This window comes from Apis florea, unplaced genomic scaffold (assembly GCF_048593485.1).
Source record: "Apis florea isolate Af1SG1 unplaced genomic scaffold, ASM4859348v1 contig_3517_pilon, whole genome shotgun sequence".
In the NCBI taxonomy this organism is placed as follows: Eukaryota; Metazoa; Arthropoda; class Insecta; order Hymenoptera; family Apidae; genus Apis; species Apis florea.
The window spans coordinates 1068323-1092422 of NW_028256778.1; the positions used below are offsets into that span (position 1 = coordinate 1068323).

The following is a 24100-nucleotide window of genomic DNA, read 5'->3' on the forward strand; positions in this document are numbered from 1 at the left end:
AAAAAACAAAAGATATCCATTTATTGTATAAACGAAGACGAGGCGAAAATGAGAATTACGAGTATCCTCCTGACGATTAGGTGATTAAATTCTGTTGTTAAATAATATGTCGCGGGTGAGATTGGTAGGCTGAAGATCGAATATTGAGAATATTGAATTTATTTTATTAATTCTGCAATATTTGTAATATTCAACTTTTAGTTTCAAAATTCGGGCCGTCTTATATTATATGTATAACGATCTAATTTTTAATTTTTATTTTTCGACCGTATTCATTATCTTGTTTGACCAATTTTAATTTTCACGAAAAATTTTATCTCAAAACTCGATCTTCAACACATTGTTTCGCCAACCATGCGACCAGTACAAGTGCATTTGGCACAGCTAGTATACGACAAAAGAGCGCCTGAAGTTCGCCGCGAGACCGGCTTCAAGCGTCCCTTATAAGCTCTATCTAACATTTAATAAAAACGAGATGAAAAACGAGTCAAGAATACGAGATCGATACGACGAAGTAAAAGAAAAGAAAAAAAAAAAAAAAAAAAAAGAATAACGTTTAACATTTATGGATACACGATATAAGATATTATATATTCATATTCCTCGCTCCCCTTCCGCTCGATCCTTTTTCTCCAAACGTCCAACTTTCGTTTAAGATAACCTACAAAAAGGAAAAGAAAAAAAAAAAAAAAAAAAAGAAAGAAAAAAGAATCATCCGCAAAATTTACTCGAAGCGCACGCCGAGACGCTCGTTATTATTGCATTTATGTTTCTTATTGTCGGATGAAATTTCAACTTACTTTCCTGCAATCACTCGAAGAATATCGTTTCTTTTTTTTTTTTTTTTTAATTTTTTTCTAACCATGGAACGTTCGACTTTTAAAGGCGTTAACTTAACGTGTAACTCTTTTTCGATTAATTATTGATTCTTCCATTTCTTAATTTCTTCTGTTTTGTTTCTTCTGTATTTAAAAAAAAGAAAAATAAAAAAATATATAATAAATATGATTGAATATTTTATATACTGTAAAAGATTGGAAAGAAAGTTGAAGTCGCGTCTCGATGTATACAACAGTATACCACAGAAATCATTGTATCGATTAAAATCATAGTAAACTTAATAAAACGCTCAAAAATAATATCGGTTCGATTTGTACAACTGTTTTATGTTATTCGTACAAATTATCCCTTTTTAAAATTGTCCTGAATACATCTCGATACTAATTGCGGTTTATATTTTTTTTTACCGCATTTTTTAAACTTAAAAAGAAAGCTCTTTGTTAAGGAATTAATTATTTAAAATTTGACACAGAGACGAGATTCTATGGAATTTCGTGTTCTGTTCTGAAATATCAATTTCGCGATTTGCTATGCATTTCTATAGATATTTTATATATAGGATGTCTCGTCTAATATTACTTTTTTAATTTATCGTCGCTATTTTCCGCAGCGAAAAATAAAAATTGAATGGTTTCAAGAGAAATGTTCTGATATTATTTATATTTCCCTAGTAGAATATGTAGAGGATGTATCAAATTATTTTTTTTTTTTTATAAAAAATAAAATATTGAACCATTTACGACAAAAGATTATTAGTTTAGAAATATTTAATAATATTGAATTATTTTTTAAACTAATAATTTTTTGATATTCATGGTTTGTTAATTTTTTACAGAGAATGTCGAATATATGTATATTCATGCATTAAAAAGTATATAATTCCATTTTAAAAAAAATGAAGTTTAGATTTCATAAATGTTTCACACGTTTCCGAAAACATTATATAATATCAAGATATAAGCTTGTTGAAACCGATCAACTTTTATTCTAAATATTTTTTTAATATCATGAAAAACGAGCGAGAAATTATATTTGGAAAGATATAAAATTATGTGAACTAATTCTTAAATCTTCAAAAAATTATAGAGAAATGTTCAGTATCAGAAAAAGAAGACTCTTCATGTATAAAGTAAGTATACAAAAGTTAAGTATCTTTAGAATTAAGAGAATTGATAAAAAATTAATTTTTATCCAATTTATATTCTTCTAATAAAAGATTTGAATAAAATTTCTGCTTCGGCATTATTAAAAAGTTTTCGCGTGCCATTTTTTGTCGAATTATAATTTGATAGAACATAAAAAAATTTTGATAGCAATATACATTTATATTCAATATATAAGAATACAGAAATATGTCTCCTAAAATATTATATAAAAGTATTAAAATACATATAAAATGTAAATAAAAATATATAGATTCCTTGTAACATAAGGAAACGTTAATAATTTTGTATCGTTTTAAGCCCATTAATTTTTAAGAACGTTCTAGACAAGGAGAGATAATATGAGAGAAGGACAGATATAGAGTAAAAATTAGGGAATCAGCGCCATCTGCAGAGTGCCGTAAATGAAACATAAAAAGAAAGGATAGCAAATAATAAGAGAAGGATAGAAATAGTAGTAATTGACTACTATCGCCATCTGTTGAGTGACAAGCACATTTCTTTAAAAAAGAATTAAACATTAACGCCATCTGTCTACTGCGAAACGTATCTCTTTAAAATGAGTAAGGTAAGGTAAGAATAAGATGTTAGCGCCATCTGTTGAATTCTAAACACACTTCTTTAAAATGGGTAAGGTAAGGTAAGAATAAGATGTTAGCGCCATCTGTTGAATTCTAAACACACTTCTTTAAAATAGGTAAGATAAAGAATGAGATGTTGGCGCCATCTATTGAATTCTACACACACTTCTTTAAAATAGGTAAGGTAAAGTAAGAATAAGATGTTGGCGCCATCTGTTGAATTCTAAACACACTTCTTTAAAATAGGTAAGGTAAAAGAACTAAATAATGGCGCCACCTGTCGAATACCTTTCGAATTATACCTTCAGCATTATACTACGAGGTGGCACTGATAGCCAATTCTTCTATTTCTGTCCTTGTTTAATTATTTTCTATCCTTACTTCTATAGTTTCATTTGCGGCACTCTGAAGATGGCGCTGATTCCATAATTTTTACGATATCTCTGTCCTTTTCCTACTATTCACTCTCTTTGTCTATGCTTGTTCTCGCATATACCAAGTTACAGAACGTCAATTAAACGTATTTTCGTTATACTTTTTTTAAAATTACAATGTGCTTTAATCCTTAATACAAAAAATATAGATATTACGTTGAAATCACAAAATTAATCAGTAAAAAAAATATTTAATAGCTTGTATCGATATTAATTTACAAATTAAAATTATAAATTAAAACTTAATAAGTTATAAAATAAATTTTTAAATAAATAATTACATTTTTAAAAATTTTTAATATTTCATTTAAAAAATGCTAAATAATATTTGTTTTTAATGTTTAAAATTACAAAAATAATTTTCTGTGTTAAAAAATAAAAAATAAATAAATAAATAATTATTTCTTGCGAATAAAACAAATAAATTATATTCGTTAATATTTTTAGAAATAAATATTTGTTTATATATTCAATAAAATTAAAAAATAATGGAATATTAAACAGATTGTTCTCATCATTATCATCTGGATCAGCTAATTTCATATTCACATAATCATCTATATTATCTATTAGTATAAGAATAATCAATATGAAAAATATAAACTTTTATACTTTGTGATTATAAACTGATTTTGATTTATATTTATATTTATATATAGTGAAATTAAATTTTGATTTGAATCATCATTAATGCAATTGTTTTTTTTATATTAGATCAATAATGTTACATGTAACGCGAAAATCAATTAACCCTAAAGTTTCCGTGACATAAAAAAACATTTTATGTTACATCTATTTTCTATCTTATCTATGATTGAATAAAATACAAATGGAGTAAAAATTTGTATTTTGAAAATTACAAGTATTATTATATTTCATAAAAAATGAATTTTTTTTTACGAAAAGCAGAAGCTGTAAATATGAGAAACCTTTTTTATTAGTATGCATATATTTTCATATATTTGGTATAAAAGGATTTCATTAAGCGTTGGTGCTGCCATCTGTCGAGCTTCAGACAATATACAGGAAGTCGATCGAAAAAATAATCTAGTTTTTGCACCAATTTTAAAATGTCGAAAATGCAATTTATTAATTAGTGTCAAAAGTCGAAAATTTCGAGAATATTAATTAACGTTCATAAAGTATCTTAAATATAAGTGAAAAAACACGAATATCTTGAAATATTTTAACACATTATTTTATTGGTTTTTTCCTTAAAAAAAGAATGAACTTGAAATTGGTTGTTTGGGTTTTTGGATTCTGGCGAGTAATGACTGGGCATTTCGAAGCGACGATACACACTAATTTGCAAATTGAACTAGCTATGTATATATATAATATTTATATATATATATATATAAGGTAGGTATCTTCTCTCTCGTTTACTGCATAATACATAAGTAGTAATGCATGTTTACGTCTTCATTTTCATTCTTTCTCTCTCGCGCGCTTTCTTTCTTCGTACTTTCATTCGCACATTCATGCTCGACACCGAATCGGTCATTTTTCGTAGATTCAAAGAATAATCAAGTTTATCGTTTCGTTATTTTCTCTTTTGTTTCTTTTTTTTTTTCGTTTTGTTCTCTTTTTTTTTTTTTTTTTTTTTCTTTTAACATACGAGAGTTTCCTCACTGGCAGATACATTCACACATATAGAATACTTATTTTTCATTTAAAGAAGAGAAATGATACAATTGAATGTTCGCGTCACGACGAACACGAGAAACTGAAGCGTTTTTTTTTTTTTTTTTCTTTTATCTACGAGAAGAAATTCGTTCGTCAGTCGTGAATGGTTATGAACATTATTGTTCGTAAACGCGCTTCTTAAGAAATACGTTTTCTCCAATGTTTTCTTTTCTTTTCTTTTTTTTTCGATAAAAATGTCGTTTCGATCGATAAAGAAGGACTGATTCCCCATTCGACAAACGTTCGATTTCATTTATATATTTTGGCCAATCGTCGTCCGTGTTCTCGACGCGACGCGAACGATGCGCGCGAACAATGAAATACGTATAAAGGTACAATCTGCACTCGATCTGCTTTCTCTGAGAAAAACAAGTGTTCCTTTGCATTTTCACATATGCACACATCTATGTATATGTATATATATATATGTATATATGTATAAGTAATATACAGTAAGTTTACAATAATGCGAAGATTGGCGGGATATTGCGCGAAACAGATATATATATACCCGCGAAATCGTAAAGAAAGAATTGGATATTTCGATGCTTGCCAACACGAGTGTATTACATCGAGGTAGATTAAACTATATATATACCTGTATATATACATACATATGTACCTGTATATATCATATATATGAACGCATTTTTATCGATCGTCGATAATAATTTCGCGCAGAATCATCCGCCAATCGTCCGCCATTCACACAACTGGTTAGCAGCACTTCACTGCTATTATTATATCGCTATATACCCTTTTTTTTTTTTTAAAGTTAGTTTAGTCAAAGTTAAAGCTTTCAATGGTTTTCTTTTTTTTTTTTTTTTTTTTTTACTTCTTTTCCCTTCCCCTTTACATAATGTTGTTTTTCTTTTTTTTTTCTTTTTCTTTTAATAACAATGGTACACGCGACTATTAAACACGTTTACAGATTTTTCGCGTTTCTTCGTTTCTAGGTTTCCTCCTTCCCCCTCGTCGCGTTATATATTTGTTTCCTCTCCCGCTTGCACGCAGGCACACACGCAAGCATTCTCGTTCGTTCTCAGCCTGTCATTCATTGCCAAATTCTCATCGCTAGTTCAGAGTTCTCACGCTCTTTCGCGCACTCATTTTTTTCGTAGACATATCCCGAAACTCATTGCGCGCCGCCCATTATACACAGCCAGCCATTGTTCGCTTTGCCTTTCCTCTGTATCAATTTCTCCTCGATCCGTTCTTTTTTCTCTCTCTCTCTTTCTCTATATATATATATATATCTCTTTCTTCCCAGCTTCCTTCTTCGCACCTTTCTCGATTTCTGACGCGCGTTTACAACACCACGTCGATACGCTATTGTTCGCCAACTGTGTTGACGCGAAATGTCAGCCCTGTTAGCCCACGATGAAAAGAAAATGGACGAACGATATATGGATGGACAAGCGTGGTGTTTGAAAAAGGTGCAGGAGAAACAGAACTCGAGTTCGTTTGCGAGCAATAGCGCACCGTAAGTTTTCTTACAAGCGATATATATATATATTTATATATATATATATATAATGCGATAACCGATCGCGATTCAAAAACACGTTTTTGCAAGGAAGCTGCCTCGTACAGATCGGAAGAAAATTACGCTATTGTTATTCGATGAACAAATCGAAACATTATACGTTATTATAATAGATCGAAGAAAAATTTTTTAATGGAAAATTTTCGTTAGAAAATTTCGTCATCTTTCTCGTTGGAAAATCATTCACGGTAATGATTGATTCTTCGACCGAAAGGAAACGCCACTCGTGACCGGCCGTGTTTTATCTCTTCGCGTGTGACGTTTAACGACCAAAAGATTACGAGTTTTCTCCCCTTCTCGTTTCTTTTTGTTCGTTTTTTCTTTTTCTTTTTTTGTTTCTTTTTTCTTTTTTTTTTCTTTTTCGTATCCTAGTTTCGTGAACGTGTAATATTAAGGCAACTCTTGTTACTATTTAATGATTTATCGCGATTTCCCTTCCTTTACCACCGTTCACCCGCCATTTTTTTCGTATTCCAAGTAAGATTACCTGGCTCTCGACCTCGCAACGAGCTACGCAAAGCTTTCTCGCTCCTCTCTCGAAAATACATTTACGCACTTTCTGTACATAGTATCGTTTCGTTTCTTTTTTTTTTTTCTTCGTATTTTCTTTTTTTTTTTTCTTTTTCATTTTTTAATATTATACGCGAGACCGTCCAGTCGAGCGACATCCGGCTCGAAGAAAGTTCGAAGGAAATAATATTCGACGAACAAACAAGATGGTCGCGCACTCGTTTAACCCTTTGACGGGAAATCGAAGTGTGTCGTTGCTTAGCAGCGATTTAAAAAAAAAAAAAAAGTCGAGAAATCTGATGATTTGTTCTTTCTTCTTTCTTTCTCCTTTTTTCCTTTTACGCTGCCCTCCTTAGTCAAAATTTAATTCTCTTTATTTTCCAAAAAATTCAAATACTTGATCTTCCGCATGTCCTTTGAGCGAAAGGAAAAATTTTACGCTTTATAGAATTTTAATTTTAATTTTAATTTCTTCTAAGAAGGACATCAAAAAGAAAACGATAGAAACTTTTCTCGCAGTTATATTTACTCCGCAACGGCACACTATTCTTTCGGTCCATCGAATGGCGTACTAGGGTCTTTCGACTTCTTCCACATCATGCAAAGAAATTTCGAAAAAGATTTATATATCTATTTTCGAATTGCGACAATGAAAACGTAGAGTATCGTATTGGAATGTACAAAACGCGAATGACCCCGGTATTCCATCGCAGGGCGGGCAGTTATGTTAACTAAGGAGGGCAGTATTGCGCCCCATGGCGCCGCCGCCATGGGTTTCACGATCCCTAATGGTTCCCAAAGAGTCAAAAGATCCGAGAGAGTGAGAGAGAGAGAGAGAGAGAGAGAGAGAGAAGGGTCGCTCGACTCGACGGCCATTTTGGTTCAGAGCGCGAAATGAATCGAATAATAAACCTGAAAAAAATTGACATCCGTCGCTTTTTTGAAACAATGATACGAAACTCGATCTGTTGTTGTCTCGAGCCTGTAGCTGCTGCACTCATGTGTGATCAAACGAAGAATGTTCCGATCAGTGTTAATTCTTTTTTTTTGTTTCTTTCTTTTTTCTTTTTTTTTCTTTTTTCTTTAACCGTTCAATTTATATTTCATATACGTCTATTCTTATACATAGAGAGATCGATGTGTGTATGCGTGTGTGTGTACGTGTACGTCTGTACGTGTAATAGTGTAGCAGTGTCGATCGACGACGAGATTTCGATTATTTGCAAAAGTATGAAACTCTACGGAGCTCGTCGGCTTGTCCAACAGCCGAGAGGTCTAGTGACGAAGTATTACTTCTCCCTTTCCTCGTTCTCGTGATTATTTATTATCGATAAGGGCATTTAATGTCAATATACGCTTTCATTATTCGTTCGTACCCACTTATACGTATATATTTATACATATATATAAATGCATATATATGTATTATATATATATATATATAATGTGCCTATATACGTGTATACATATTTATATATGTGTATTATTTATATGCATACGTATATATGCATGTGCGCGTACACATATATACGTATGTATATATATAAAATACACGCACAAATACACACACATATACATACATATATATGAATGTATGGATAAGTAGAAAAACTCTTAATCGTTAATGTTTTTTACGTGTTATTCCCATTTGAAATCATTCAAATCATTGTCAATTATTTATATATATATATATATATATATATATATATATATATATATATATATATATGTATATGTTTGTTCGTTTAGCGTTATTATTATAAATAAATGCAATTAATGAAATCGTTCATGGATTATTTATGCTTGACGATCGACCAAATGATTCTTCGAAGTCTCTGCTGCCTAGAACCGATGGAAATTCATTATCCGGTAGCGAGTTCGTTTTATTATTATTATTATTATTATTATTATTATTATTATTATTATTATTATTATTATTATTACACTGTAGTTTCTGTTTTTTCCCCCTTCCTCCTCTTCTCCTTTCGTTCAATCGTTTATCTTTAATTATCACGTACCTTCCACGAACGAGCCGAGAAGTCTGTCTTCTCCTTTTTCGTTTGTTTAATCGTCGAACCCGAGTCGAGATCACGGCCTCTATCATCGTACAACGTGTATTCACAACGTACCTATCTACCTTTCCTCTCTTCTTCCTTTCCTCTATTTCTGTTTTGTTTTCCATTTCTTTATCGCATGATTTTTCGTTTCATTTCCTCTCCTCCTCATCCAATTAACGATCGAACCATTTTCATATTCACGTCTCACGTTGTGCCATCCGATTTTCATCCGATTCTCGAGGATCGGTCTTAACGATTCACGGAAGAAAATCATCCATTGTCGTGCGACTCGAAGGCAAGGATTCACGATTAATTTAATATTCTGGCTACCAGATACCTAGTAAATAGCAATATGTTTCGCGATTAAATTCCCTCCCCTCCTCCCCCCCCCTGCCCTGGAAAGCTGAAACTGCTACGATCAGGTGAATTTCGCGAAATAGAAAGAATAAATTGGAAAAATCGATAATTCCACCAGTTTTTTAACGGTTTCTACTTGGATCTCTATCGAATATAGATATATTCTCGTGATTAACTTGGCGCGATCATTCCGTGAAACGTTAAAATATTCGTCAAAATCCTCGATCCTCATATTTCTCCTCTCCTCGGTATTACATACACAAATTATTCCAATTCCTTTGCCAATCAGCATCGTTGTTCGCGCATACTCCTCTCGTTTCATTATTACATAGAACACGCTATCGCAGACCTCTCCTCTCCTCTCCTCTTTTTCTTTTTTTATCCTTTCAAAAAAAGCGAGATTCTTCGTCGAGCATGCTCTGCCTTCGCGAGATCGGGGATCGAGAAACGTTTTCCTAATCGTAACCGTCTTGTAGCAACTCCTGGTTTGCAATTATATATCGTTTCTCATTGCATTCGTCATATCAATATTATCAGCGTTATCGTTATTACTATGTTTTTTTTTATTATCGTTTATTATAATCGTCTCCTCTCCATTAATAATTAAGTTTTTGCATCGTAGTTTCACTCGCGTTCAAAAGATTTATAATAGCGCGTTCAAAGTTTAATTTAATTATTATTAATTATTTATATGTGTATATATATATATGTGTGTATGTATATTCATTACTTATATACATACATATATATATATATTTATACGTACATCCTTGAATTATAGAGCTATATATATATTTATATTTATATTTATATTTAAGTGTTTGTCGTTTTTTTTTTTTACGCTTAAATCATCGTTAAGAGCTTGGTCATATGCTTGCCTTTACGACGCTAAAGAGTTTTTTGTATTTAAAGTTTTTTGAAGATTTCGACTTGCATCTCGCTCTCACACGCATACGAAAAAATGATTTACACGATTTACTTTTTGTCTCTCCTCCTCTTTTTTTTTTTAAACCCTCGGCAGTCGATCCTTTCACCCTTCCACTTTCTTTCGCATATATAATTCTCGTTCATCACCCTTCTCTTTCTCTCCGTTCTCGCATTCTTGCTTGCTCTCAAATATTCTCTCTCTCTCTCTCTCTCTTTCGTTCGTCATTTTTTTTCTCTCACATCGTCTCATTCAATTCTTACTCGACATTTGGTACAAACGCATTTTGAGGCTAGAAAATTGTCTATCGACGCGACGGTATCGTCGATCTGTCTAGATTCTTTGGATTTATCACAGAAAAACAGTTTTAATAATATTTCCCTCTTTTTTTTTTTTTCACTTATCCCGCGCGTACCGTTTTTTTTTATATATACACGTTTTCTAATACTTTTCGAGATTCGATGGTTTTTTTTTTTTTTTTAAACAATAGATTTAAATTGTAACGCATTACGTACGATTATATTTTATTACGTAAATAATAAGTGATATTTTTAAAATTCTTTTTTGAATTAGAGCTATATGCGATGATTTGTTTATTTTATTATTCGTATAAAATCGTTTGTATTAAATAATTTGAATAAATTGTAAATGAAATAAAAGCAAAAAGAGGAATAAAATTCTTACAATTATTCATTATAAATTCGAATAAAAGGAAAATAATTTATATATTTTATAATTTATTAGAGATTCAAAATTATCAATTATAAATTTACAAAAATAAAAAAACAATTTAATTTTAGGAAATAAATTTAAATAAAATATTCAACATTATTAACGGAACAAAGATATACAAAAAATAAATAAAAATTTTTTTATAACGAAATATATAAACGAAGAAACGAAATATTTATCTCACAGTAAAAAGAAACAAAAGCGGAAATCTTTAAATTTTTCGTTTCTGAAATCCTATTCGAATGTAAACGTTGGCATGTCCGAGTATATCTCAAATTCTCACGCATTCATCTGTTTTTTCTTTTTTTTTTTTTCTTCATTATTATATTTATGCATTCTCTTTACAGCGACGTTTAAACGCGATGATACGAAATACGATTGAGTTTTATAAAGCACTTAAGGGAAAAAATCACGCTCAGCATCGACTGCACATATATCATAATGATACCTCACACTCGCGAGATTCTCGATGCTTTGAATAATTTTTTTACATTTTTCTTTTTTTATTCCTTTTTTTTTTAAATATACGTATATATCATCTCGCTTCATCTCCTCATTTTACCGTAATGGCACTTTTTTCGGCGCTTTATATAATGTCACCATATAATGTCAATTTTTCCAATCGTCGATAATCGATCTCTTCTTTCCAATCATTTTATCGACGTTTATGAGACTTTTTTACCGACCAATTATTTTACCGCGAAATACAATCGAAGACATCGAAGGGAAATGAAATAAGAATAAGAAAAATGAAAAAGGAAAAAAGAAAAAAAGAAAAACTGAAAAAGATGTTTTTCTATTTGAAAGCGAAACTTTAGCTATTTCTCAAAGAGTATTTTTTCAAAAACAGACATTACGTCAAGATCAATTTCTCAACGCATGTTAATGAAAAATACTAGAAGAACGATTCGCCAGAGTTTTAATTACTCTCGAATGGATCGAAACGCTATATGTCCAATGGAAAACGAAGATGTTCGATCACCGAGAACCTCGAGACCACGAAAAGCATCCGCATATTGTCGACATATGTATCTTTTTTTCCTCTCTCTCTCTCTCTCTCTCTCTCTCTCTCTCTCTCTCATCTTTCACTCTCTTTCTCTCGTTCTTTTCGATCGTTAGATACTTACATTTAATTAACGGTAGATAAACTACGGTAGTTACACATGTGTTCAGTCGAAATCCACGCATGCAGATTACGCAAACAAGCGTGAAGTGGTATATTTTGAAAAAATGATCTTTAAATCGTCTTTTTATTTTTATTTCTTCTCCTTAACTCTCTCGAAATTTTCTCTATATACTTCCATTCGTACTGCTCTCGTTCACGGTCACGCGTACTCTCCCTTTCTCTCGTTTCTACCTCACCTACCTCACCTTCGACGTATTTAATTTATTTACATCTATCTACGCATAGATGCTTGTGTATACGTGCTGCGAAAAAAAGTACGCATGTTATTTTTTTTCTTTTATATATATATATATACATTCATGTATCTCGTGTGTGTTTCCGCTTGATACACCCCGTACGATTGGCAGTATGTTACAGTATGTGTTCTTCTTTTTCCCTTCTGTTTTTCCTTTTTTTTTTTTTTGCGTTTTCTTTTTTTTTTTTTTTTTTTTTTTTTTTAAATATTCTGTTTTTCTAGTTAATTTACATAATCCCGATTCGGCTACGCGCGCGCGCGCTTATTTAGCGATCGTTTTGTGTCTCTTTTATACGTAACATATGCGTGTATATGTAATTAATGTATGTATGTATGATGTTTGTTCCGGTGACTATTTTTTTTCTCTCTTTTTCTTTCTTTTTTTTTTTTTTTCTTTTTTTTGCTTTATCTAAGCGCATCGTGGGATTTCGAAATGACGTTTCGTTCGTTCGTTCGTTCGTTCGTTCGTTTCTACACTTTTTTTTTTTCCACCCCTTCTTCTTTCATTTGTACGTCGTGTATACGTGCGACTGTCGATAAATCGAATCGATCGATGGATCCTTTCCATCATTATGGCTCGACGAATGACGAGTTACGACGTATAAACAATATGTACGTTTTTTTTTTTTTTTTTTTTTTGAATGATAGTAACAACGGTACTAGCAATGTTTTAATTTAATAAAACGTTTCAGTATTCGTAGCGTTAGTAAAAGTATTAATAATAATAATAGCTATCCGTAATAGTAATCGTAGTAATAATAGTTGTAGTTAGTAGTTAGTTAGTAATAGCAGCGGTAGTAGTAGTAGTAGTAGTAGTAGTAGTAGTAGTAGTAGTAGTAGTAGTAGTAGTAGTAATAGTAATAGTAGTAAGTAACAGTAAGTAATAGTAAGTAGTAGTAGCAGTAGCGGTAATAATAGTAATAGCAGTAGTAGTAGTAACAGTAGTAGCAGCAATAGTAGTAGTAGTAACAGTAGTACTAATAGTAATAGTAATAGTGATAGTAAGTAGTGGTGATAGTAGTAGTAATAGTGATAGTGATAGTTGTAGTAGCGATAGCAATAGTAGCAGCGACAGAAGAGGTGGCGGTGTTTTTTTTGGTGATGTCAATAGTATTTAGTAACAATGGTAGTAATAGTAATTGCAGTAGTAAATAGTAATAATAGTAGTACAGTAGCATCGATGGCGGTAGTAAATTGTAACAGTAATAGTAATAGCGATAATAGTGATAGTATTAGTAAGTAACAGTAGTAGCCGTAATAGTTACAGTAATAATAACAGTGGAATAGTTTTCCTCTCACGTAGGTGGTGATACAGTAGTAGCAGTGATGGTAATAGTGATTTGTTTCTTTTTTTCTTCCAAGTCAAAATTATGCGATTAATTTACACGTGCTCGTTTCCCTTTTTCAGATTCTCTCTCCATTATTGCTTCCTTCTTATTCGTCTTCTCTTCGTTCTTCTCATTTTTTTCATTCTCATTCTCATTTTTTCCTTCTCTCTATCTCTTTCTATCTTTCCTTCGTTTTCGCTTATTGGCACGAGCTGCGAGAATACGGAACAACGACACCGCTATTGCTGCTCGAATTCGACGTTGGTCGAAATCCTTCCTTTTTTTTCTTTTCCTTTTCTCGCGGGCAAAGTCGTTCGCTGGATGTGTGTGTTTTCTCCGTTATTTTAAGCGTTTCTCAACGGAGGGATCGATGGATCGCGACGAAGCAGCCAGTGTAGAAGAGTCGCGAATACTTTTCTTACGGTAGAAGTAGAAGAGAATCGAAATGATCTTGACGATTTAGTAAAAATTCCTACGTATTTAGTTCGATGTATCGTTTAGCACGTTTATCCTCGAGTATCCTTTTTTTTTTTTTTTTTTTTTTTTTTACATATCATTCTAATAAAGTTACCCCTCTCTATCTGCGGAGACGACCGATTATTTGAATTAATTTAATAATACGGTATTTTTCTCCCTCATTGTTCGATACCTTTTTTTTTCCCTTCTTTTTCCTTTTTTTTTTTTTTTTTTTAATAGGGTGAACGTGTTCGTTTTTCATTTTTTTTTCTTTTTCTCTAACGGCTTGTCGGCTGGTCGTGAAGATTTTTCTTTTTCTTTTTCTTTTTTTTTTCCCCGCAAAAGAAAACTCTAAAGAGAGAGAAAAAGTTTTTGCGCACCGGCGCAAAAACCGCGACTACCAAAATCATCAGAGAGGATCATTTGTTTTCTTCGTTGCGTAGCCGCAATTCTTGTCGCAATTTCCTCGCAATTCGATTTCGTTTACACGAAGTAGAAAAAACGGAGCTTGAAGAAATTTCGATAAGTTCGATCGAGAGACTTTTCCCCCTCTACTCGTTCGGTTAAATCGAACGCTACTGCAACGATATATATATATATACATATATATATATATACATATATATGTATACACACACACATATATATATATTATTTTCTGATCGAGATTGGACGAAAACTCCGTGCGAACAGTGACGAATAAAAGAATCATTGTGGTATCGCATCGAACGTATCGAAACGGTGCCCTTTTTTTCTCCCCCCCTCATTACTGACAATATTATCATTATTATTATTATTATTATACTATAATTATTATTATTATAATATTATTAGTATTATCATTATCATTATCATTATTATTATTATTATTATTATTATAATACATCATTTGTCCAAATTTCGCACGAAACGTTTTACTCGTCGTAGAGAAAATTCATATATATATATATTTTTTTTCCTCCAGTCTCGACGAGATAATATGCTTCCTCGACGAATCGAGAGTTCGAGTTGGCGCATACTTGCACGTAGAAATCGAGAGGATCGTCCCGAAAGGAGATGAACGTTTCGTTGGCAAAACTTGGGATTATGGCGGTTTATTATATGCGACGCCATAAGACGGCGAAAGGCGAAGGTGCCGCTTCGAGCAGAGAGGGCGCTGCCGAGTTAAGCCCAAACCGAGTTCCCCTAGAAGTGTTCGTAGATATCGAGCTGTGAAAAAAATTTGTGATAGATTCGCGCGGAGAGGGATCCGAAGCGAGCGCCCCGTTCGAGAGCGATTGTTTTTTTCCCCCGTTTGTTTAATTAATTCATCGTATAAAAATGGTGGATCCTCCTCCTTCTCCTCCTCCTCCTCCTCCTCCTCGGCTCGGTCCGTCGATTAAAAAGCACAGCGAAGAAAGCTTCGAAGTTCAAGAGACGAAAGAAAATTGTTCGGGAAAGTTCCGAAGTATGTACAATGTTCGACGACACTTGGACTTTTTTCGTTTTATATATATATATATATACCGCGATCTCATTTTTCTTTTCTTTTTTTTTTCCCCCTCTCTCTGTTTCGCTCGTTTTGCGCGTTTAAATCATCGTGTTTACGTGGCACACAACGGTAAGTCTGGTTTTTCGATGGTGACCACCGTGACGACGACTGTTCGTTTATTCTTTTTTTTCTTTTTATATATAATTTTATATATATATATATATATATATATATATATATATTTGTATATGTACATACGTATATACATATACATATATATATATATACGGATTGTTGCTTTGTTGTCCCTGTAACGATCATCCGATGTTTGCTTTCGTTTCAATCGCGAAATATCTCTTTGTGAATCCTTTTCCTGTCCCGTTTCTCCCCCATTTCGAGAAAGAACTCTAGCGGTTCGAACTAACCGAACCTCGAACGCTCTTCCCTTCTTTTCTTCGAGAGGTGTTCCCGCCTTCCCATCATTTCTTCCCATCTTCGACATCGTGGATAACTTTCTCTCTCTTCGTTGCCGCGTAACACCTCCTTTCCCGTCCCACTTGCGGACATCTCACAGACGTAGTCTCCCCGAGTACCAAGCCGGTCGAGTCGCACTTGCGTTTTCACGGTTTAATAATTGACGCGCCTCCCAACGTGGAAGATTCACGCGCAAACCCTAAGACGCCTGGGGGCGTCCACGTCACCGGACCACCGTCCAGGGTCCCACTTTGGCTAGCACCAGTCGTCTTCGTCGCTGTCCGAGTGTCTCGACCTGTCCACGATTCAATATCAATCAAACGATAATTAAACAGAATCGATCGACAACACGAGATACGAACCTGGGTGTCCTCTGCTTGGCCTGAGGCTGCGGTTTGTAGCCGTTGGGCACAGGGCTGGGCAAGAGGCGGCCACCTCGGCCCATCGCCACCGCTTGCTCGAAGCTTAGGGGGCAGTGGCTCGGTTGCATGGGAGGCAGATGCTGGCCGGGTGGCGGATGCTGCATACCGGCCGGGATCGGCACGTGTATGTGCGAGCCGTGGGTAGGCGAGGCGTTCAACTTCGGGAAATTGATGTTGGCCGGTTTGAGCTGCAGTGTCGAGGGTTTGTTGGGGGTTGGGGGCAATCGACGGCCACGCCCACGCCTCGTCACCAGCACCGGGTAACTGTGCTGATGGGGATGATGCCGATGATAATGCTGGTGCGTGTGGGGTGGCTGGCGGCCACCGATCGGGCTTGGACTCCTCGATCGTTGCTCCAAACTGGTCGTCCCGTAATGCCGGCCACGCTCGATGTGGTGTATCGGGCTCGGCGTCCTCGCCGGGCTGGTCGAAGCGCTCCACGGACCTGGCGAACGTATTCGTTAGCGTTTCCAACCTTTGCAACGCGTATTTTCTAACTGTCCTAGCGTGTTTCGTTTTCGAAGGTGGAGCGATGGATTCGAATTCGCTATTCAACAAGGAACGGTACGTAGAGGGAAGAGAGAGGAAGCTTGTAACTCGAACTGCTTTATTCGCGTGATTAAATTAATTTGGGATTTAAATTACAGGTTTTTAATTACAGGGATATATCGTGTCGTGGCGTTGGTGTTGATTGAAGAGATCTCGAGGGGGAAAGGCTGTGAGTGCCGATAATTGAAAATTTTGTTGGGAAGATGGACGTTTAGATGGACAGGAAGGAAATGTTTGTAAAATAAGATTATGTTTCTGCTAATGGATTCTACTTGACAGGGTAAAGAAGAAGTTTAACAAAAATTGGCACTTACAGCATTTTGAAAATGAACGGTATAAATTTAGATTAATAAGAAAGTTAAGTTTTGAGATATGATTAACAAAAATGAGGTAACTTTTTTTTGGAAATTTGGTGGCGTTCTTTGAAAGAACTCTTCAATTTTTTTGCAAGGACGGTAAGAGGGATTCGACAATTCTGATTTTCTAATCCGATTGCATCGACCAACATGCCGCATGCTAATTTCTCTACCTATATGCTATAATGATTCTAGGGACTGCGTCGTGCAGACTTGTTTATCGAGTAATAAGTGTTAGCATTTAACATAAAATATTACTTTTTTTTATATATTTAAATAAAATAAAATAAGAATTATTATGCTTTGTTTCCGATTTTTAACATAAAAAACTACCAAGATATTCATCAAATTTTTCAAAACGTAGGAAAGTGTGTTAAAAAAGTTACTTAAAAGACACACTGATAACTGATAATGGCCTATGAAGGCAGTGAAAAATTACAGAAATCAGACAAACTTATTACTCGATCCGATAAATAATACAACCAGTGAATTTCTATCGTAATACCGAAACTTGGATGCTAATCCATCCTCTACGTGTAGGTGCTCGTATCCAGTGTGCAAGAGTGCTCGATATCGAAAGCCTGTGTATCTATATCTCGTGCAATGTCCAATGAGCAAATCAGAAAGATCGCGGGAAGATGATTAAGAAATGATCTATCTATCTGAAGAAGAAAATAATAAGACGAAAGAGAAATCGAGAAAGTTTCCTTACTTAACAATTATCGATCTTCGATCAACGATCAAGATTAAAAACATTCTCGACATCCTCGTCAATCCTCGAGTGTCTGTTTTTTTTTTTCTTGTGTATGTCAGTATATCTGTTTGTTTCGTGTCGATGGGTGGAGAAAATGTGAAAGCCAAAAAAAAAAAAAAAAAAAAAAAACGACAGTAGTAATTGAAAGTACAACGAATTTGCAATAATAATAATAATAATAATAACGATAGATGGTAATAATAATAATAATATCAAATGACGATGATCATGATAAAAATGATGATGATAAAAATTGCTTCGGAAACAGGGAATGAAACGGAGTTGCGAAAGAAATTACCATCGTCGTAATAGTCGCAGTGGTCGTAATAGTCTTTGTAGGCGCATAACAGAACAAAACGAAGAAACATATTACATCGAGTGAACACAGAGCTTCTGCCTCTTGCGAGTAAAAAACCATTTATAGCGACATTCATATATATATATATATATTTTTTCTTTTTTCTTTTCTTTTTTTTCTTTTTTTTTTTTTTTTCTAAATCGTAACTACGAATCTCTCGTCCAATTATCGAACGCATCGATTTCAATTTCGTAAGGATTCATTCTCAAATACATTTGACATCATTAGAAGACGAGAAAAACGATATAGAAATAAAATACGAGACGAAGGAAAAATGCGTGTCGCGGAAGAGATTCGTAGGTTGGATTTCGTAAAAAGGACTTATCGTTGCACCGTGTTTTCTTCGACGAAATTATCATTGCTGTCTTGTACCTCGCATCCTGTGCCGATGATTGTACTGTGACGGATGGGGATGATGCGTGTGTCTCTGAATCTCGACGACGTTGCTAACCGTATCGCTAAACCCTGGTCCTTCGTGGTAATAATGACCGTGATGATCGTATCCGGGTCGCCCTGGCGAGTGCCTCCTGAAAAATGCATAACGCGCGTTTTTCAATACGAATCACCGTTCCTTTTTTTTTTCCTCTTCTTTTACGCCACGACTCGCATCGGACACCGTGTATATAAGAGAGTCTTATTACTTTCCTCTCCTCGCTCTTCGAACGAGAAAAGAATCTGGAACCGGACGTACCTTAGACTCGGCGAGCGCGATGGATGTCTAACTGGCTGCACAGGTGGATGAAGCCTTTTGCCGGCGTGGGTGAGACTCTCGAGGCTACCGGCACGGGAGTCGCTAACCACGACGTCCTGAAGCTCCATCTAAACGAACATACTCGCCGATTAGGGGATCTCGTTCCGTTCTCGCGCTTTGTCGGGAGATTTTCTTTTTTTTTTTTTTTTTTTTTTTATAAGGAGAGTTGGGGGTGTCGCCGGTTCTCTTTGCCTTCGGTTGTTAATAAAATTGAAAATGAAAACGCATTGTCCGCGCCTCGAACAAACAAACTTTCTCGAGACGCCTTTTGCCTCCGGAATTTCCGCGCGAGCTTCGATATTTCGACGAATCCGTCGACGCGCGGAAATTCCTCTCAAGTTCGATTCTTTTTTTTTTTTTCTTTTCATTCAAGTCATCAAGAAACATAAGACAAGACAATTCTCTCGAAGATGAGAAGAAGAACAGTGGATGAGTGAGTAGGAGCAGAGAAGTCGATATACAGGCACATGTATAATATATAATATATATATATATATACGCGCGTGTAAGAAGCATGCAAGTAAGAGTTTCTCTTCTTTTTTTTTTTTTTTTCTTTTTTTCGAGCATGCACATGCTTTGCCTGAGTGTGAGTTCAGTTTCTTTTCTTTTTTTTTTTTTTTTTTTTTTTTTGTTTTGGAGCGGTGAGAGAAAGAGAGAAACGTGTGTGCGTGTATGCGTGTACGTGTATAAACTACTACAGTTTCAGACGAGTTTCAATGGACTCGTTTCAAGAGGTTGTGTTTCTTACTTACCGGGACACGGGTGATACATGGAATTAATAATACAAAACAACGAGACGCATAGGAGGAGAACGAGGCAATCGATGATGATCGACGCTCACGAGTGCTTCGTTACTCTCACGAGTGTAATAATAATCTCAAGGCTGAAAGCAGCTAGGGACAAGGGTGGGGTTTCTCTAAAAAAACGTTCACGTTATTATTATTATTTCTTTTTTTCTTTCGTTCTTTTCTTAGCTAAAAATAATAATTCACGCTTCGCGTTCTCTCGTATTTACATTGTGCGCTAAGATTAACGGCGTTCAAGATCGATTCTATTACGATTCGTATTTCAAGATCGTTGAGGAGGTTGGTGGAGGTTTTGAGCGTGTGTCGTGAAGACACACGCGCGATCGATACACCCGTGTTTCTGAATCGAAAATATATAAAATTTTAAACACGTTGATTGGAATAATTAAATATATATAGGTTCTCAGTTTCAGATTCATTGCTGAGTAAGAATAAATGGTACATTCTCCCTTTTATATCCAAAAAAGAAAACAATCGTGATTGCAAAAGAAAATCGTATTTTGCAAATAATTTAAATATTCGGATATTTTAAACAACACGAAACACGGGTAATATCGGGTGCATTTCAGATATAGATACAGTGGGGGGATCCTCTAGATACGTGATGGCAGGTATGATCTCTAATATATATGAACACAGTGGATTCGTTGATCGTAAATCGATCTTGATCTTTGCTTGATCTTTTGCACGCCACGAAACCCAAAAATACGTACGAAATCCCGCGAATCAAAACAGCGTTTTCTCAATCTAAGCCCGCGAGATCTATCTACGTTCTAATTGACTAACATCTATCCCGATCTAAATATGTGTTTTTCTCGACTCCGTTTACAAGGTATTTATCTTGTCTTGTCGAGCTAAAAGCTAAAGGTGCTGTTGCTTCTTTGTCTAATATGTAATATGAGAGACAGAGAGAGAGAGAGAGAGAGAGACATCGTGTGTTCTGCGACACTTGTCGAAAACTAATTCCGCGACAGATGATATATCTCGCCCGGTAATTATAACAATTTCGAGGGGATCATGGATCGGACGATCTTGATAGAATATCGCGAGAGTCATCATTCTAATTTAATCTTCGTAAGAGTTAATTCATCGATCGTTAGAGAATTATTAACAAAACAAGGATCTGAAAGTTTCATTCGGTTTCTATCTGGAAATCACTTCGAATTTATTATCGTCGATTTGTTGTTGATTATTATTATTATCGATAGAGATATTAAGGTATAATGCATACTCTCAATAATTGTAACAACAGAAAGGAAAGTTATTATATAATCGATTTACACATTCCAACCTTTCAAAGATCAATAGAACAACCTCCGCAACGTGTATCAGTCAAGATCGAAATCACCGTAATCCCTTAAAATCGTATAATTACCCCCTCCCCGCTTTAACGATATCTAAGTATCTAAGAAAGCGTGAAATTCACACACATTTAAAATCTATGTAATAATTCCTCTTATACGATCGTAATCTAATAATGGCAATAGCACGAAGACCGAAGCGAAATGTCCTCGATCTACCGCGATCTAGACACGTGACTCGAGGATTCGGTCTGTGAAATCTTCTTGCTCGTTCGAGTAATTGATCGTCGATTGCACAAAGAGCAAAAATGAGAATGACGATAAAAAATCCAATCCAAGTACAATAAAAATATTCGTTTCTCTATCGCAACCGATCGAGGGGTGGAAAAAAAAAAAAAAGAAACTTTAAAAAATTCGAAAATCGTGGAGGATTTTTTTTAATTGAATCGAGCCGAGAGACCTTGTGGTAACGGATCGAGGAGCGAGGTGCGTAGGTATTCTGGTGTTGATAGTACGAGGGTGGTCGGTGAGCATGATGATGATGGTGATGGTGATGGTGGTGGTGGTGGTGGTGATGGTCATAGTATAGATCATTGTCGTCGTAGTATTGGTCGTGATGGTGATGGTGGTAGTAGTAGTTTTGATCCTGCTGGGAGGGCACCTCAGCCAGCAATGGCTCTAGCTCGGGGGCGCGATCCTCATCATTAACTACGGGTACAACCCCAGACCCACCCCCTCCCTGGCTACTCTCTCCGCTGCTGCCTAGTATATCGTACTGGTGGGACATCTTCCAGTTCACCTTTTTATTTCTGCAAAAAATCCAAGACAAAAGGGAAAGAGGAATGTCGTTACAATGCAAAATATAAACGGACATGGATAGCGTAATACGTTTCAAAAATATATTCAACTCTCTATATATGTATTATAACGATCGTGCGATTTGTTATTCTAGTTTCTCTATATTGTTCATTTATATTACTTTATATTTTGAGTTTGGTTCTCATTAGATTTCCTTTTCTATCCATTTCTACGACTTGCTATTTTATTGTTTTCTATACTTGTATATACAATTTTAAATTAATAAAAGATAAATTCCTGTTTGAGATACGTGATATTACATTTTTGAAACGCGTTTATTGTGTATAAAACTAAAACGGAAACGGAATACCTGATGCTACGTTGACGTCTATGCTCGTCGTCTTCCTCCCTGTGCTCCTTGTGCTGATCGAGCTTCGTTTCCGGGGTTGGCCGTACCACGTGTTCGAGGCTGTTCGCCCTACTTCCGGCCCCGTGATTATTTCCGGTATGATTTACCGCCGTCACGTCCAGTATGCAGTTGAGGAAGGCTTGCTAAAGTCGAACGTGCGAAACCACACCGACTATCAGAGCTATTTCTTTTTTTTTTATTTTTTATTTTTTTACGAATGTACTTTATTCATTTACTTAATTTTCGTTCTTTATCTCTCGATTCCAACGAGCCAAATATTTTTTTTAGTTACAGGTATGTACAGGCACATACAGGCTTTCTTTCGTTCTCCTTCGATTTATCTTCTTTCTTTCTCTTGCGTGCTTCTCTTTCGAGTTAGAAGGGAAAAGTATGATTATAAAGAGTTAGAGCACGGAGTTGTTGTTGTTGTGTTATAGCGATAAAAAACGGCGAGAGAGAAATTTTGTTCAAGAAAAAAAAAAAAAGAAAAAAAAGAGAGAGAGAGAGAGAGAGGCCATGCTAGAATTTGGCTGGAAAGAGTGATAATCATGTGACGTAATGCACTTGAGTGTTGCACAAAAAAATATTTCTTTAATATTTTATCTCCGTTATCGGAGAAAAATTTTCTTTCTTTTTGAAAAATGCGTGTGCAAGAATCGAAAAAATTGTAATAAAAGTGGTTTATATATATATATATAGCAAATTGTAATTTTGTGCCTGTGGATCACTTTGACAAAGCCTGTATATGTTTCAAAAAGCTATATTATATTCTTACGTACGTAAATGTAAATTAATTATCTTATTTTTGTAAAGTGTTTATAAATGAGCATATAAAGAGGTACAAAATAAAGGATTAATCGTTTGATTAATCGTCACGTTTACACTGTAGAAATGCAAATGTTAAGTAAGCATGCAACACAACGTACAAATCGTCAATGTTTTTTTCGTGATTAAAAAACAACAATATTATATCATCTTTATGAAATCTGAAAAAAGGAAATATCGAATCGTTCGTTGTTATTATTAATAATGGAACGTCGACGATTTGCAAATATTTTCTCTAAAAGATTTACTAAAAGATACATATACATATGCGAACAAATGGTGGAGACAAAGACTGTACACAAGCCAATCACAGCGAACAAACGTGACGTTTTTTTTTTTTTTTTTTTTTTTATCTAAATCTAATATCATTCGATAATCGTATATATACACACACACATATATAAATGGTGTAATAGTACTGTAACTCGAGTTGTCGACTACATGCCTACGTACGGCACATTTGGCTACTGTTTTATCTACTCACAATTAATCTCGATTAAATACGATTATTTATTAATTAATTCTCAATACGTTACGACAAAGTTACCCCAAAGGGTATTTATTTAGAATATCGGCGCCATCCTTAAATTAGATAACCTTATAAATAAGGTTTCGATTTAAGCAGACTTGAAATGTTTCATCAAACTGATGATGAATATTTATAATTGTTGCTTGGTTTATTCAGATTGTAGTTATTTGATAAGAATAAAAATAAATTCACATCGTCGCGATAATTTTACATATGAAATGACCGAATGTTAAAAATTTTATCAATAATCTGATCATGTTT

At 34.5% G+C, this 24100-nt stretch overlaps 1 protein-coding gene across 1 annotated transcript in view; it reads right to left on the reverse strand.

Moving 5' to 3' along the window:
- Positions 1 to 3937: 3937 nt before the first annotated feature.
- Positions 3938 to 24100, reverse strand: part of cac (calcium voltage-gated channel subunit cacophony) — a 69677-nt gene continuing 49514 nt past the window's right edge. Inside the window, exons 28-34 of the mRNA XM_086913957.1 lie at positions 22447 to 22628; positions 21739 to 22087; positions 19112 to 19239; positions 18793 to 18947; positions 18361 to 18393; positions 16344 to 16848; positions 3938 to 16276 (exon numbers count right to left, since the gene is read on the reverse strand). Of these exons, the coding sequence (XP_086770083.1) occupies positions 16237 to 16276; positions 16344 to 16848; positions 18361 to 18393; positions 18793 to 18947; positions 19112 to 19239; positions 21739 to 22087; positions 22447 to 22628 (1392 nt within the window). The 3' untranslated portion in view covers positions 3938 to 16236. The remainder of the gene's footprint in view (positions 16277 to 16343; positions 16849 to 18360; positions 18394 to 18792; positions 18948 to 19111; positions 19240 to 21738; positions 22088 to 22446; positions 22629 to 24100) is intronic.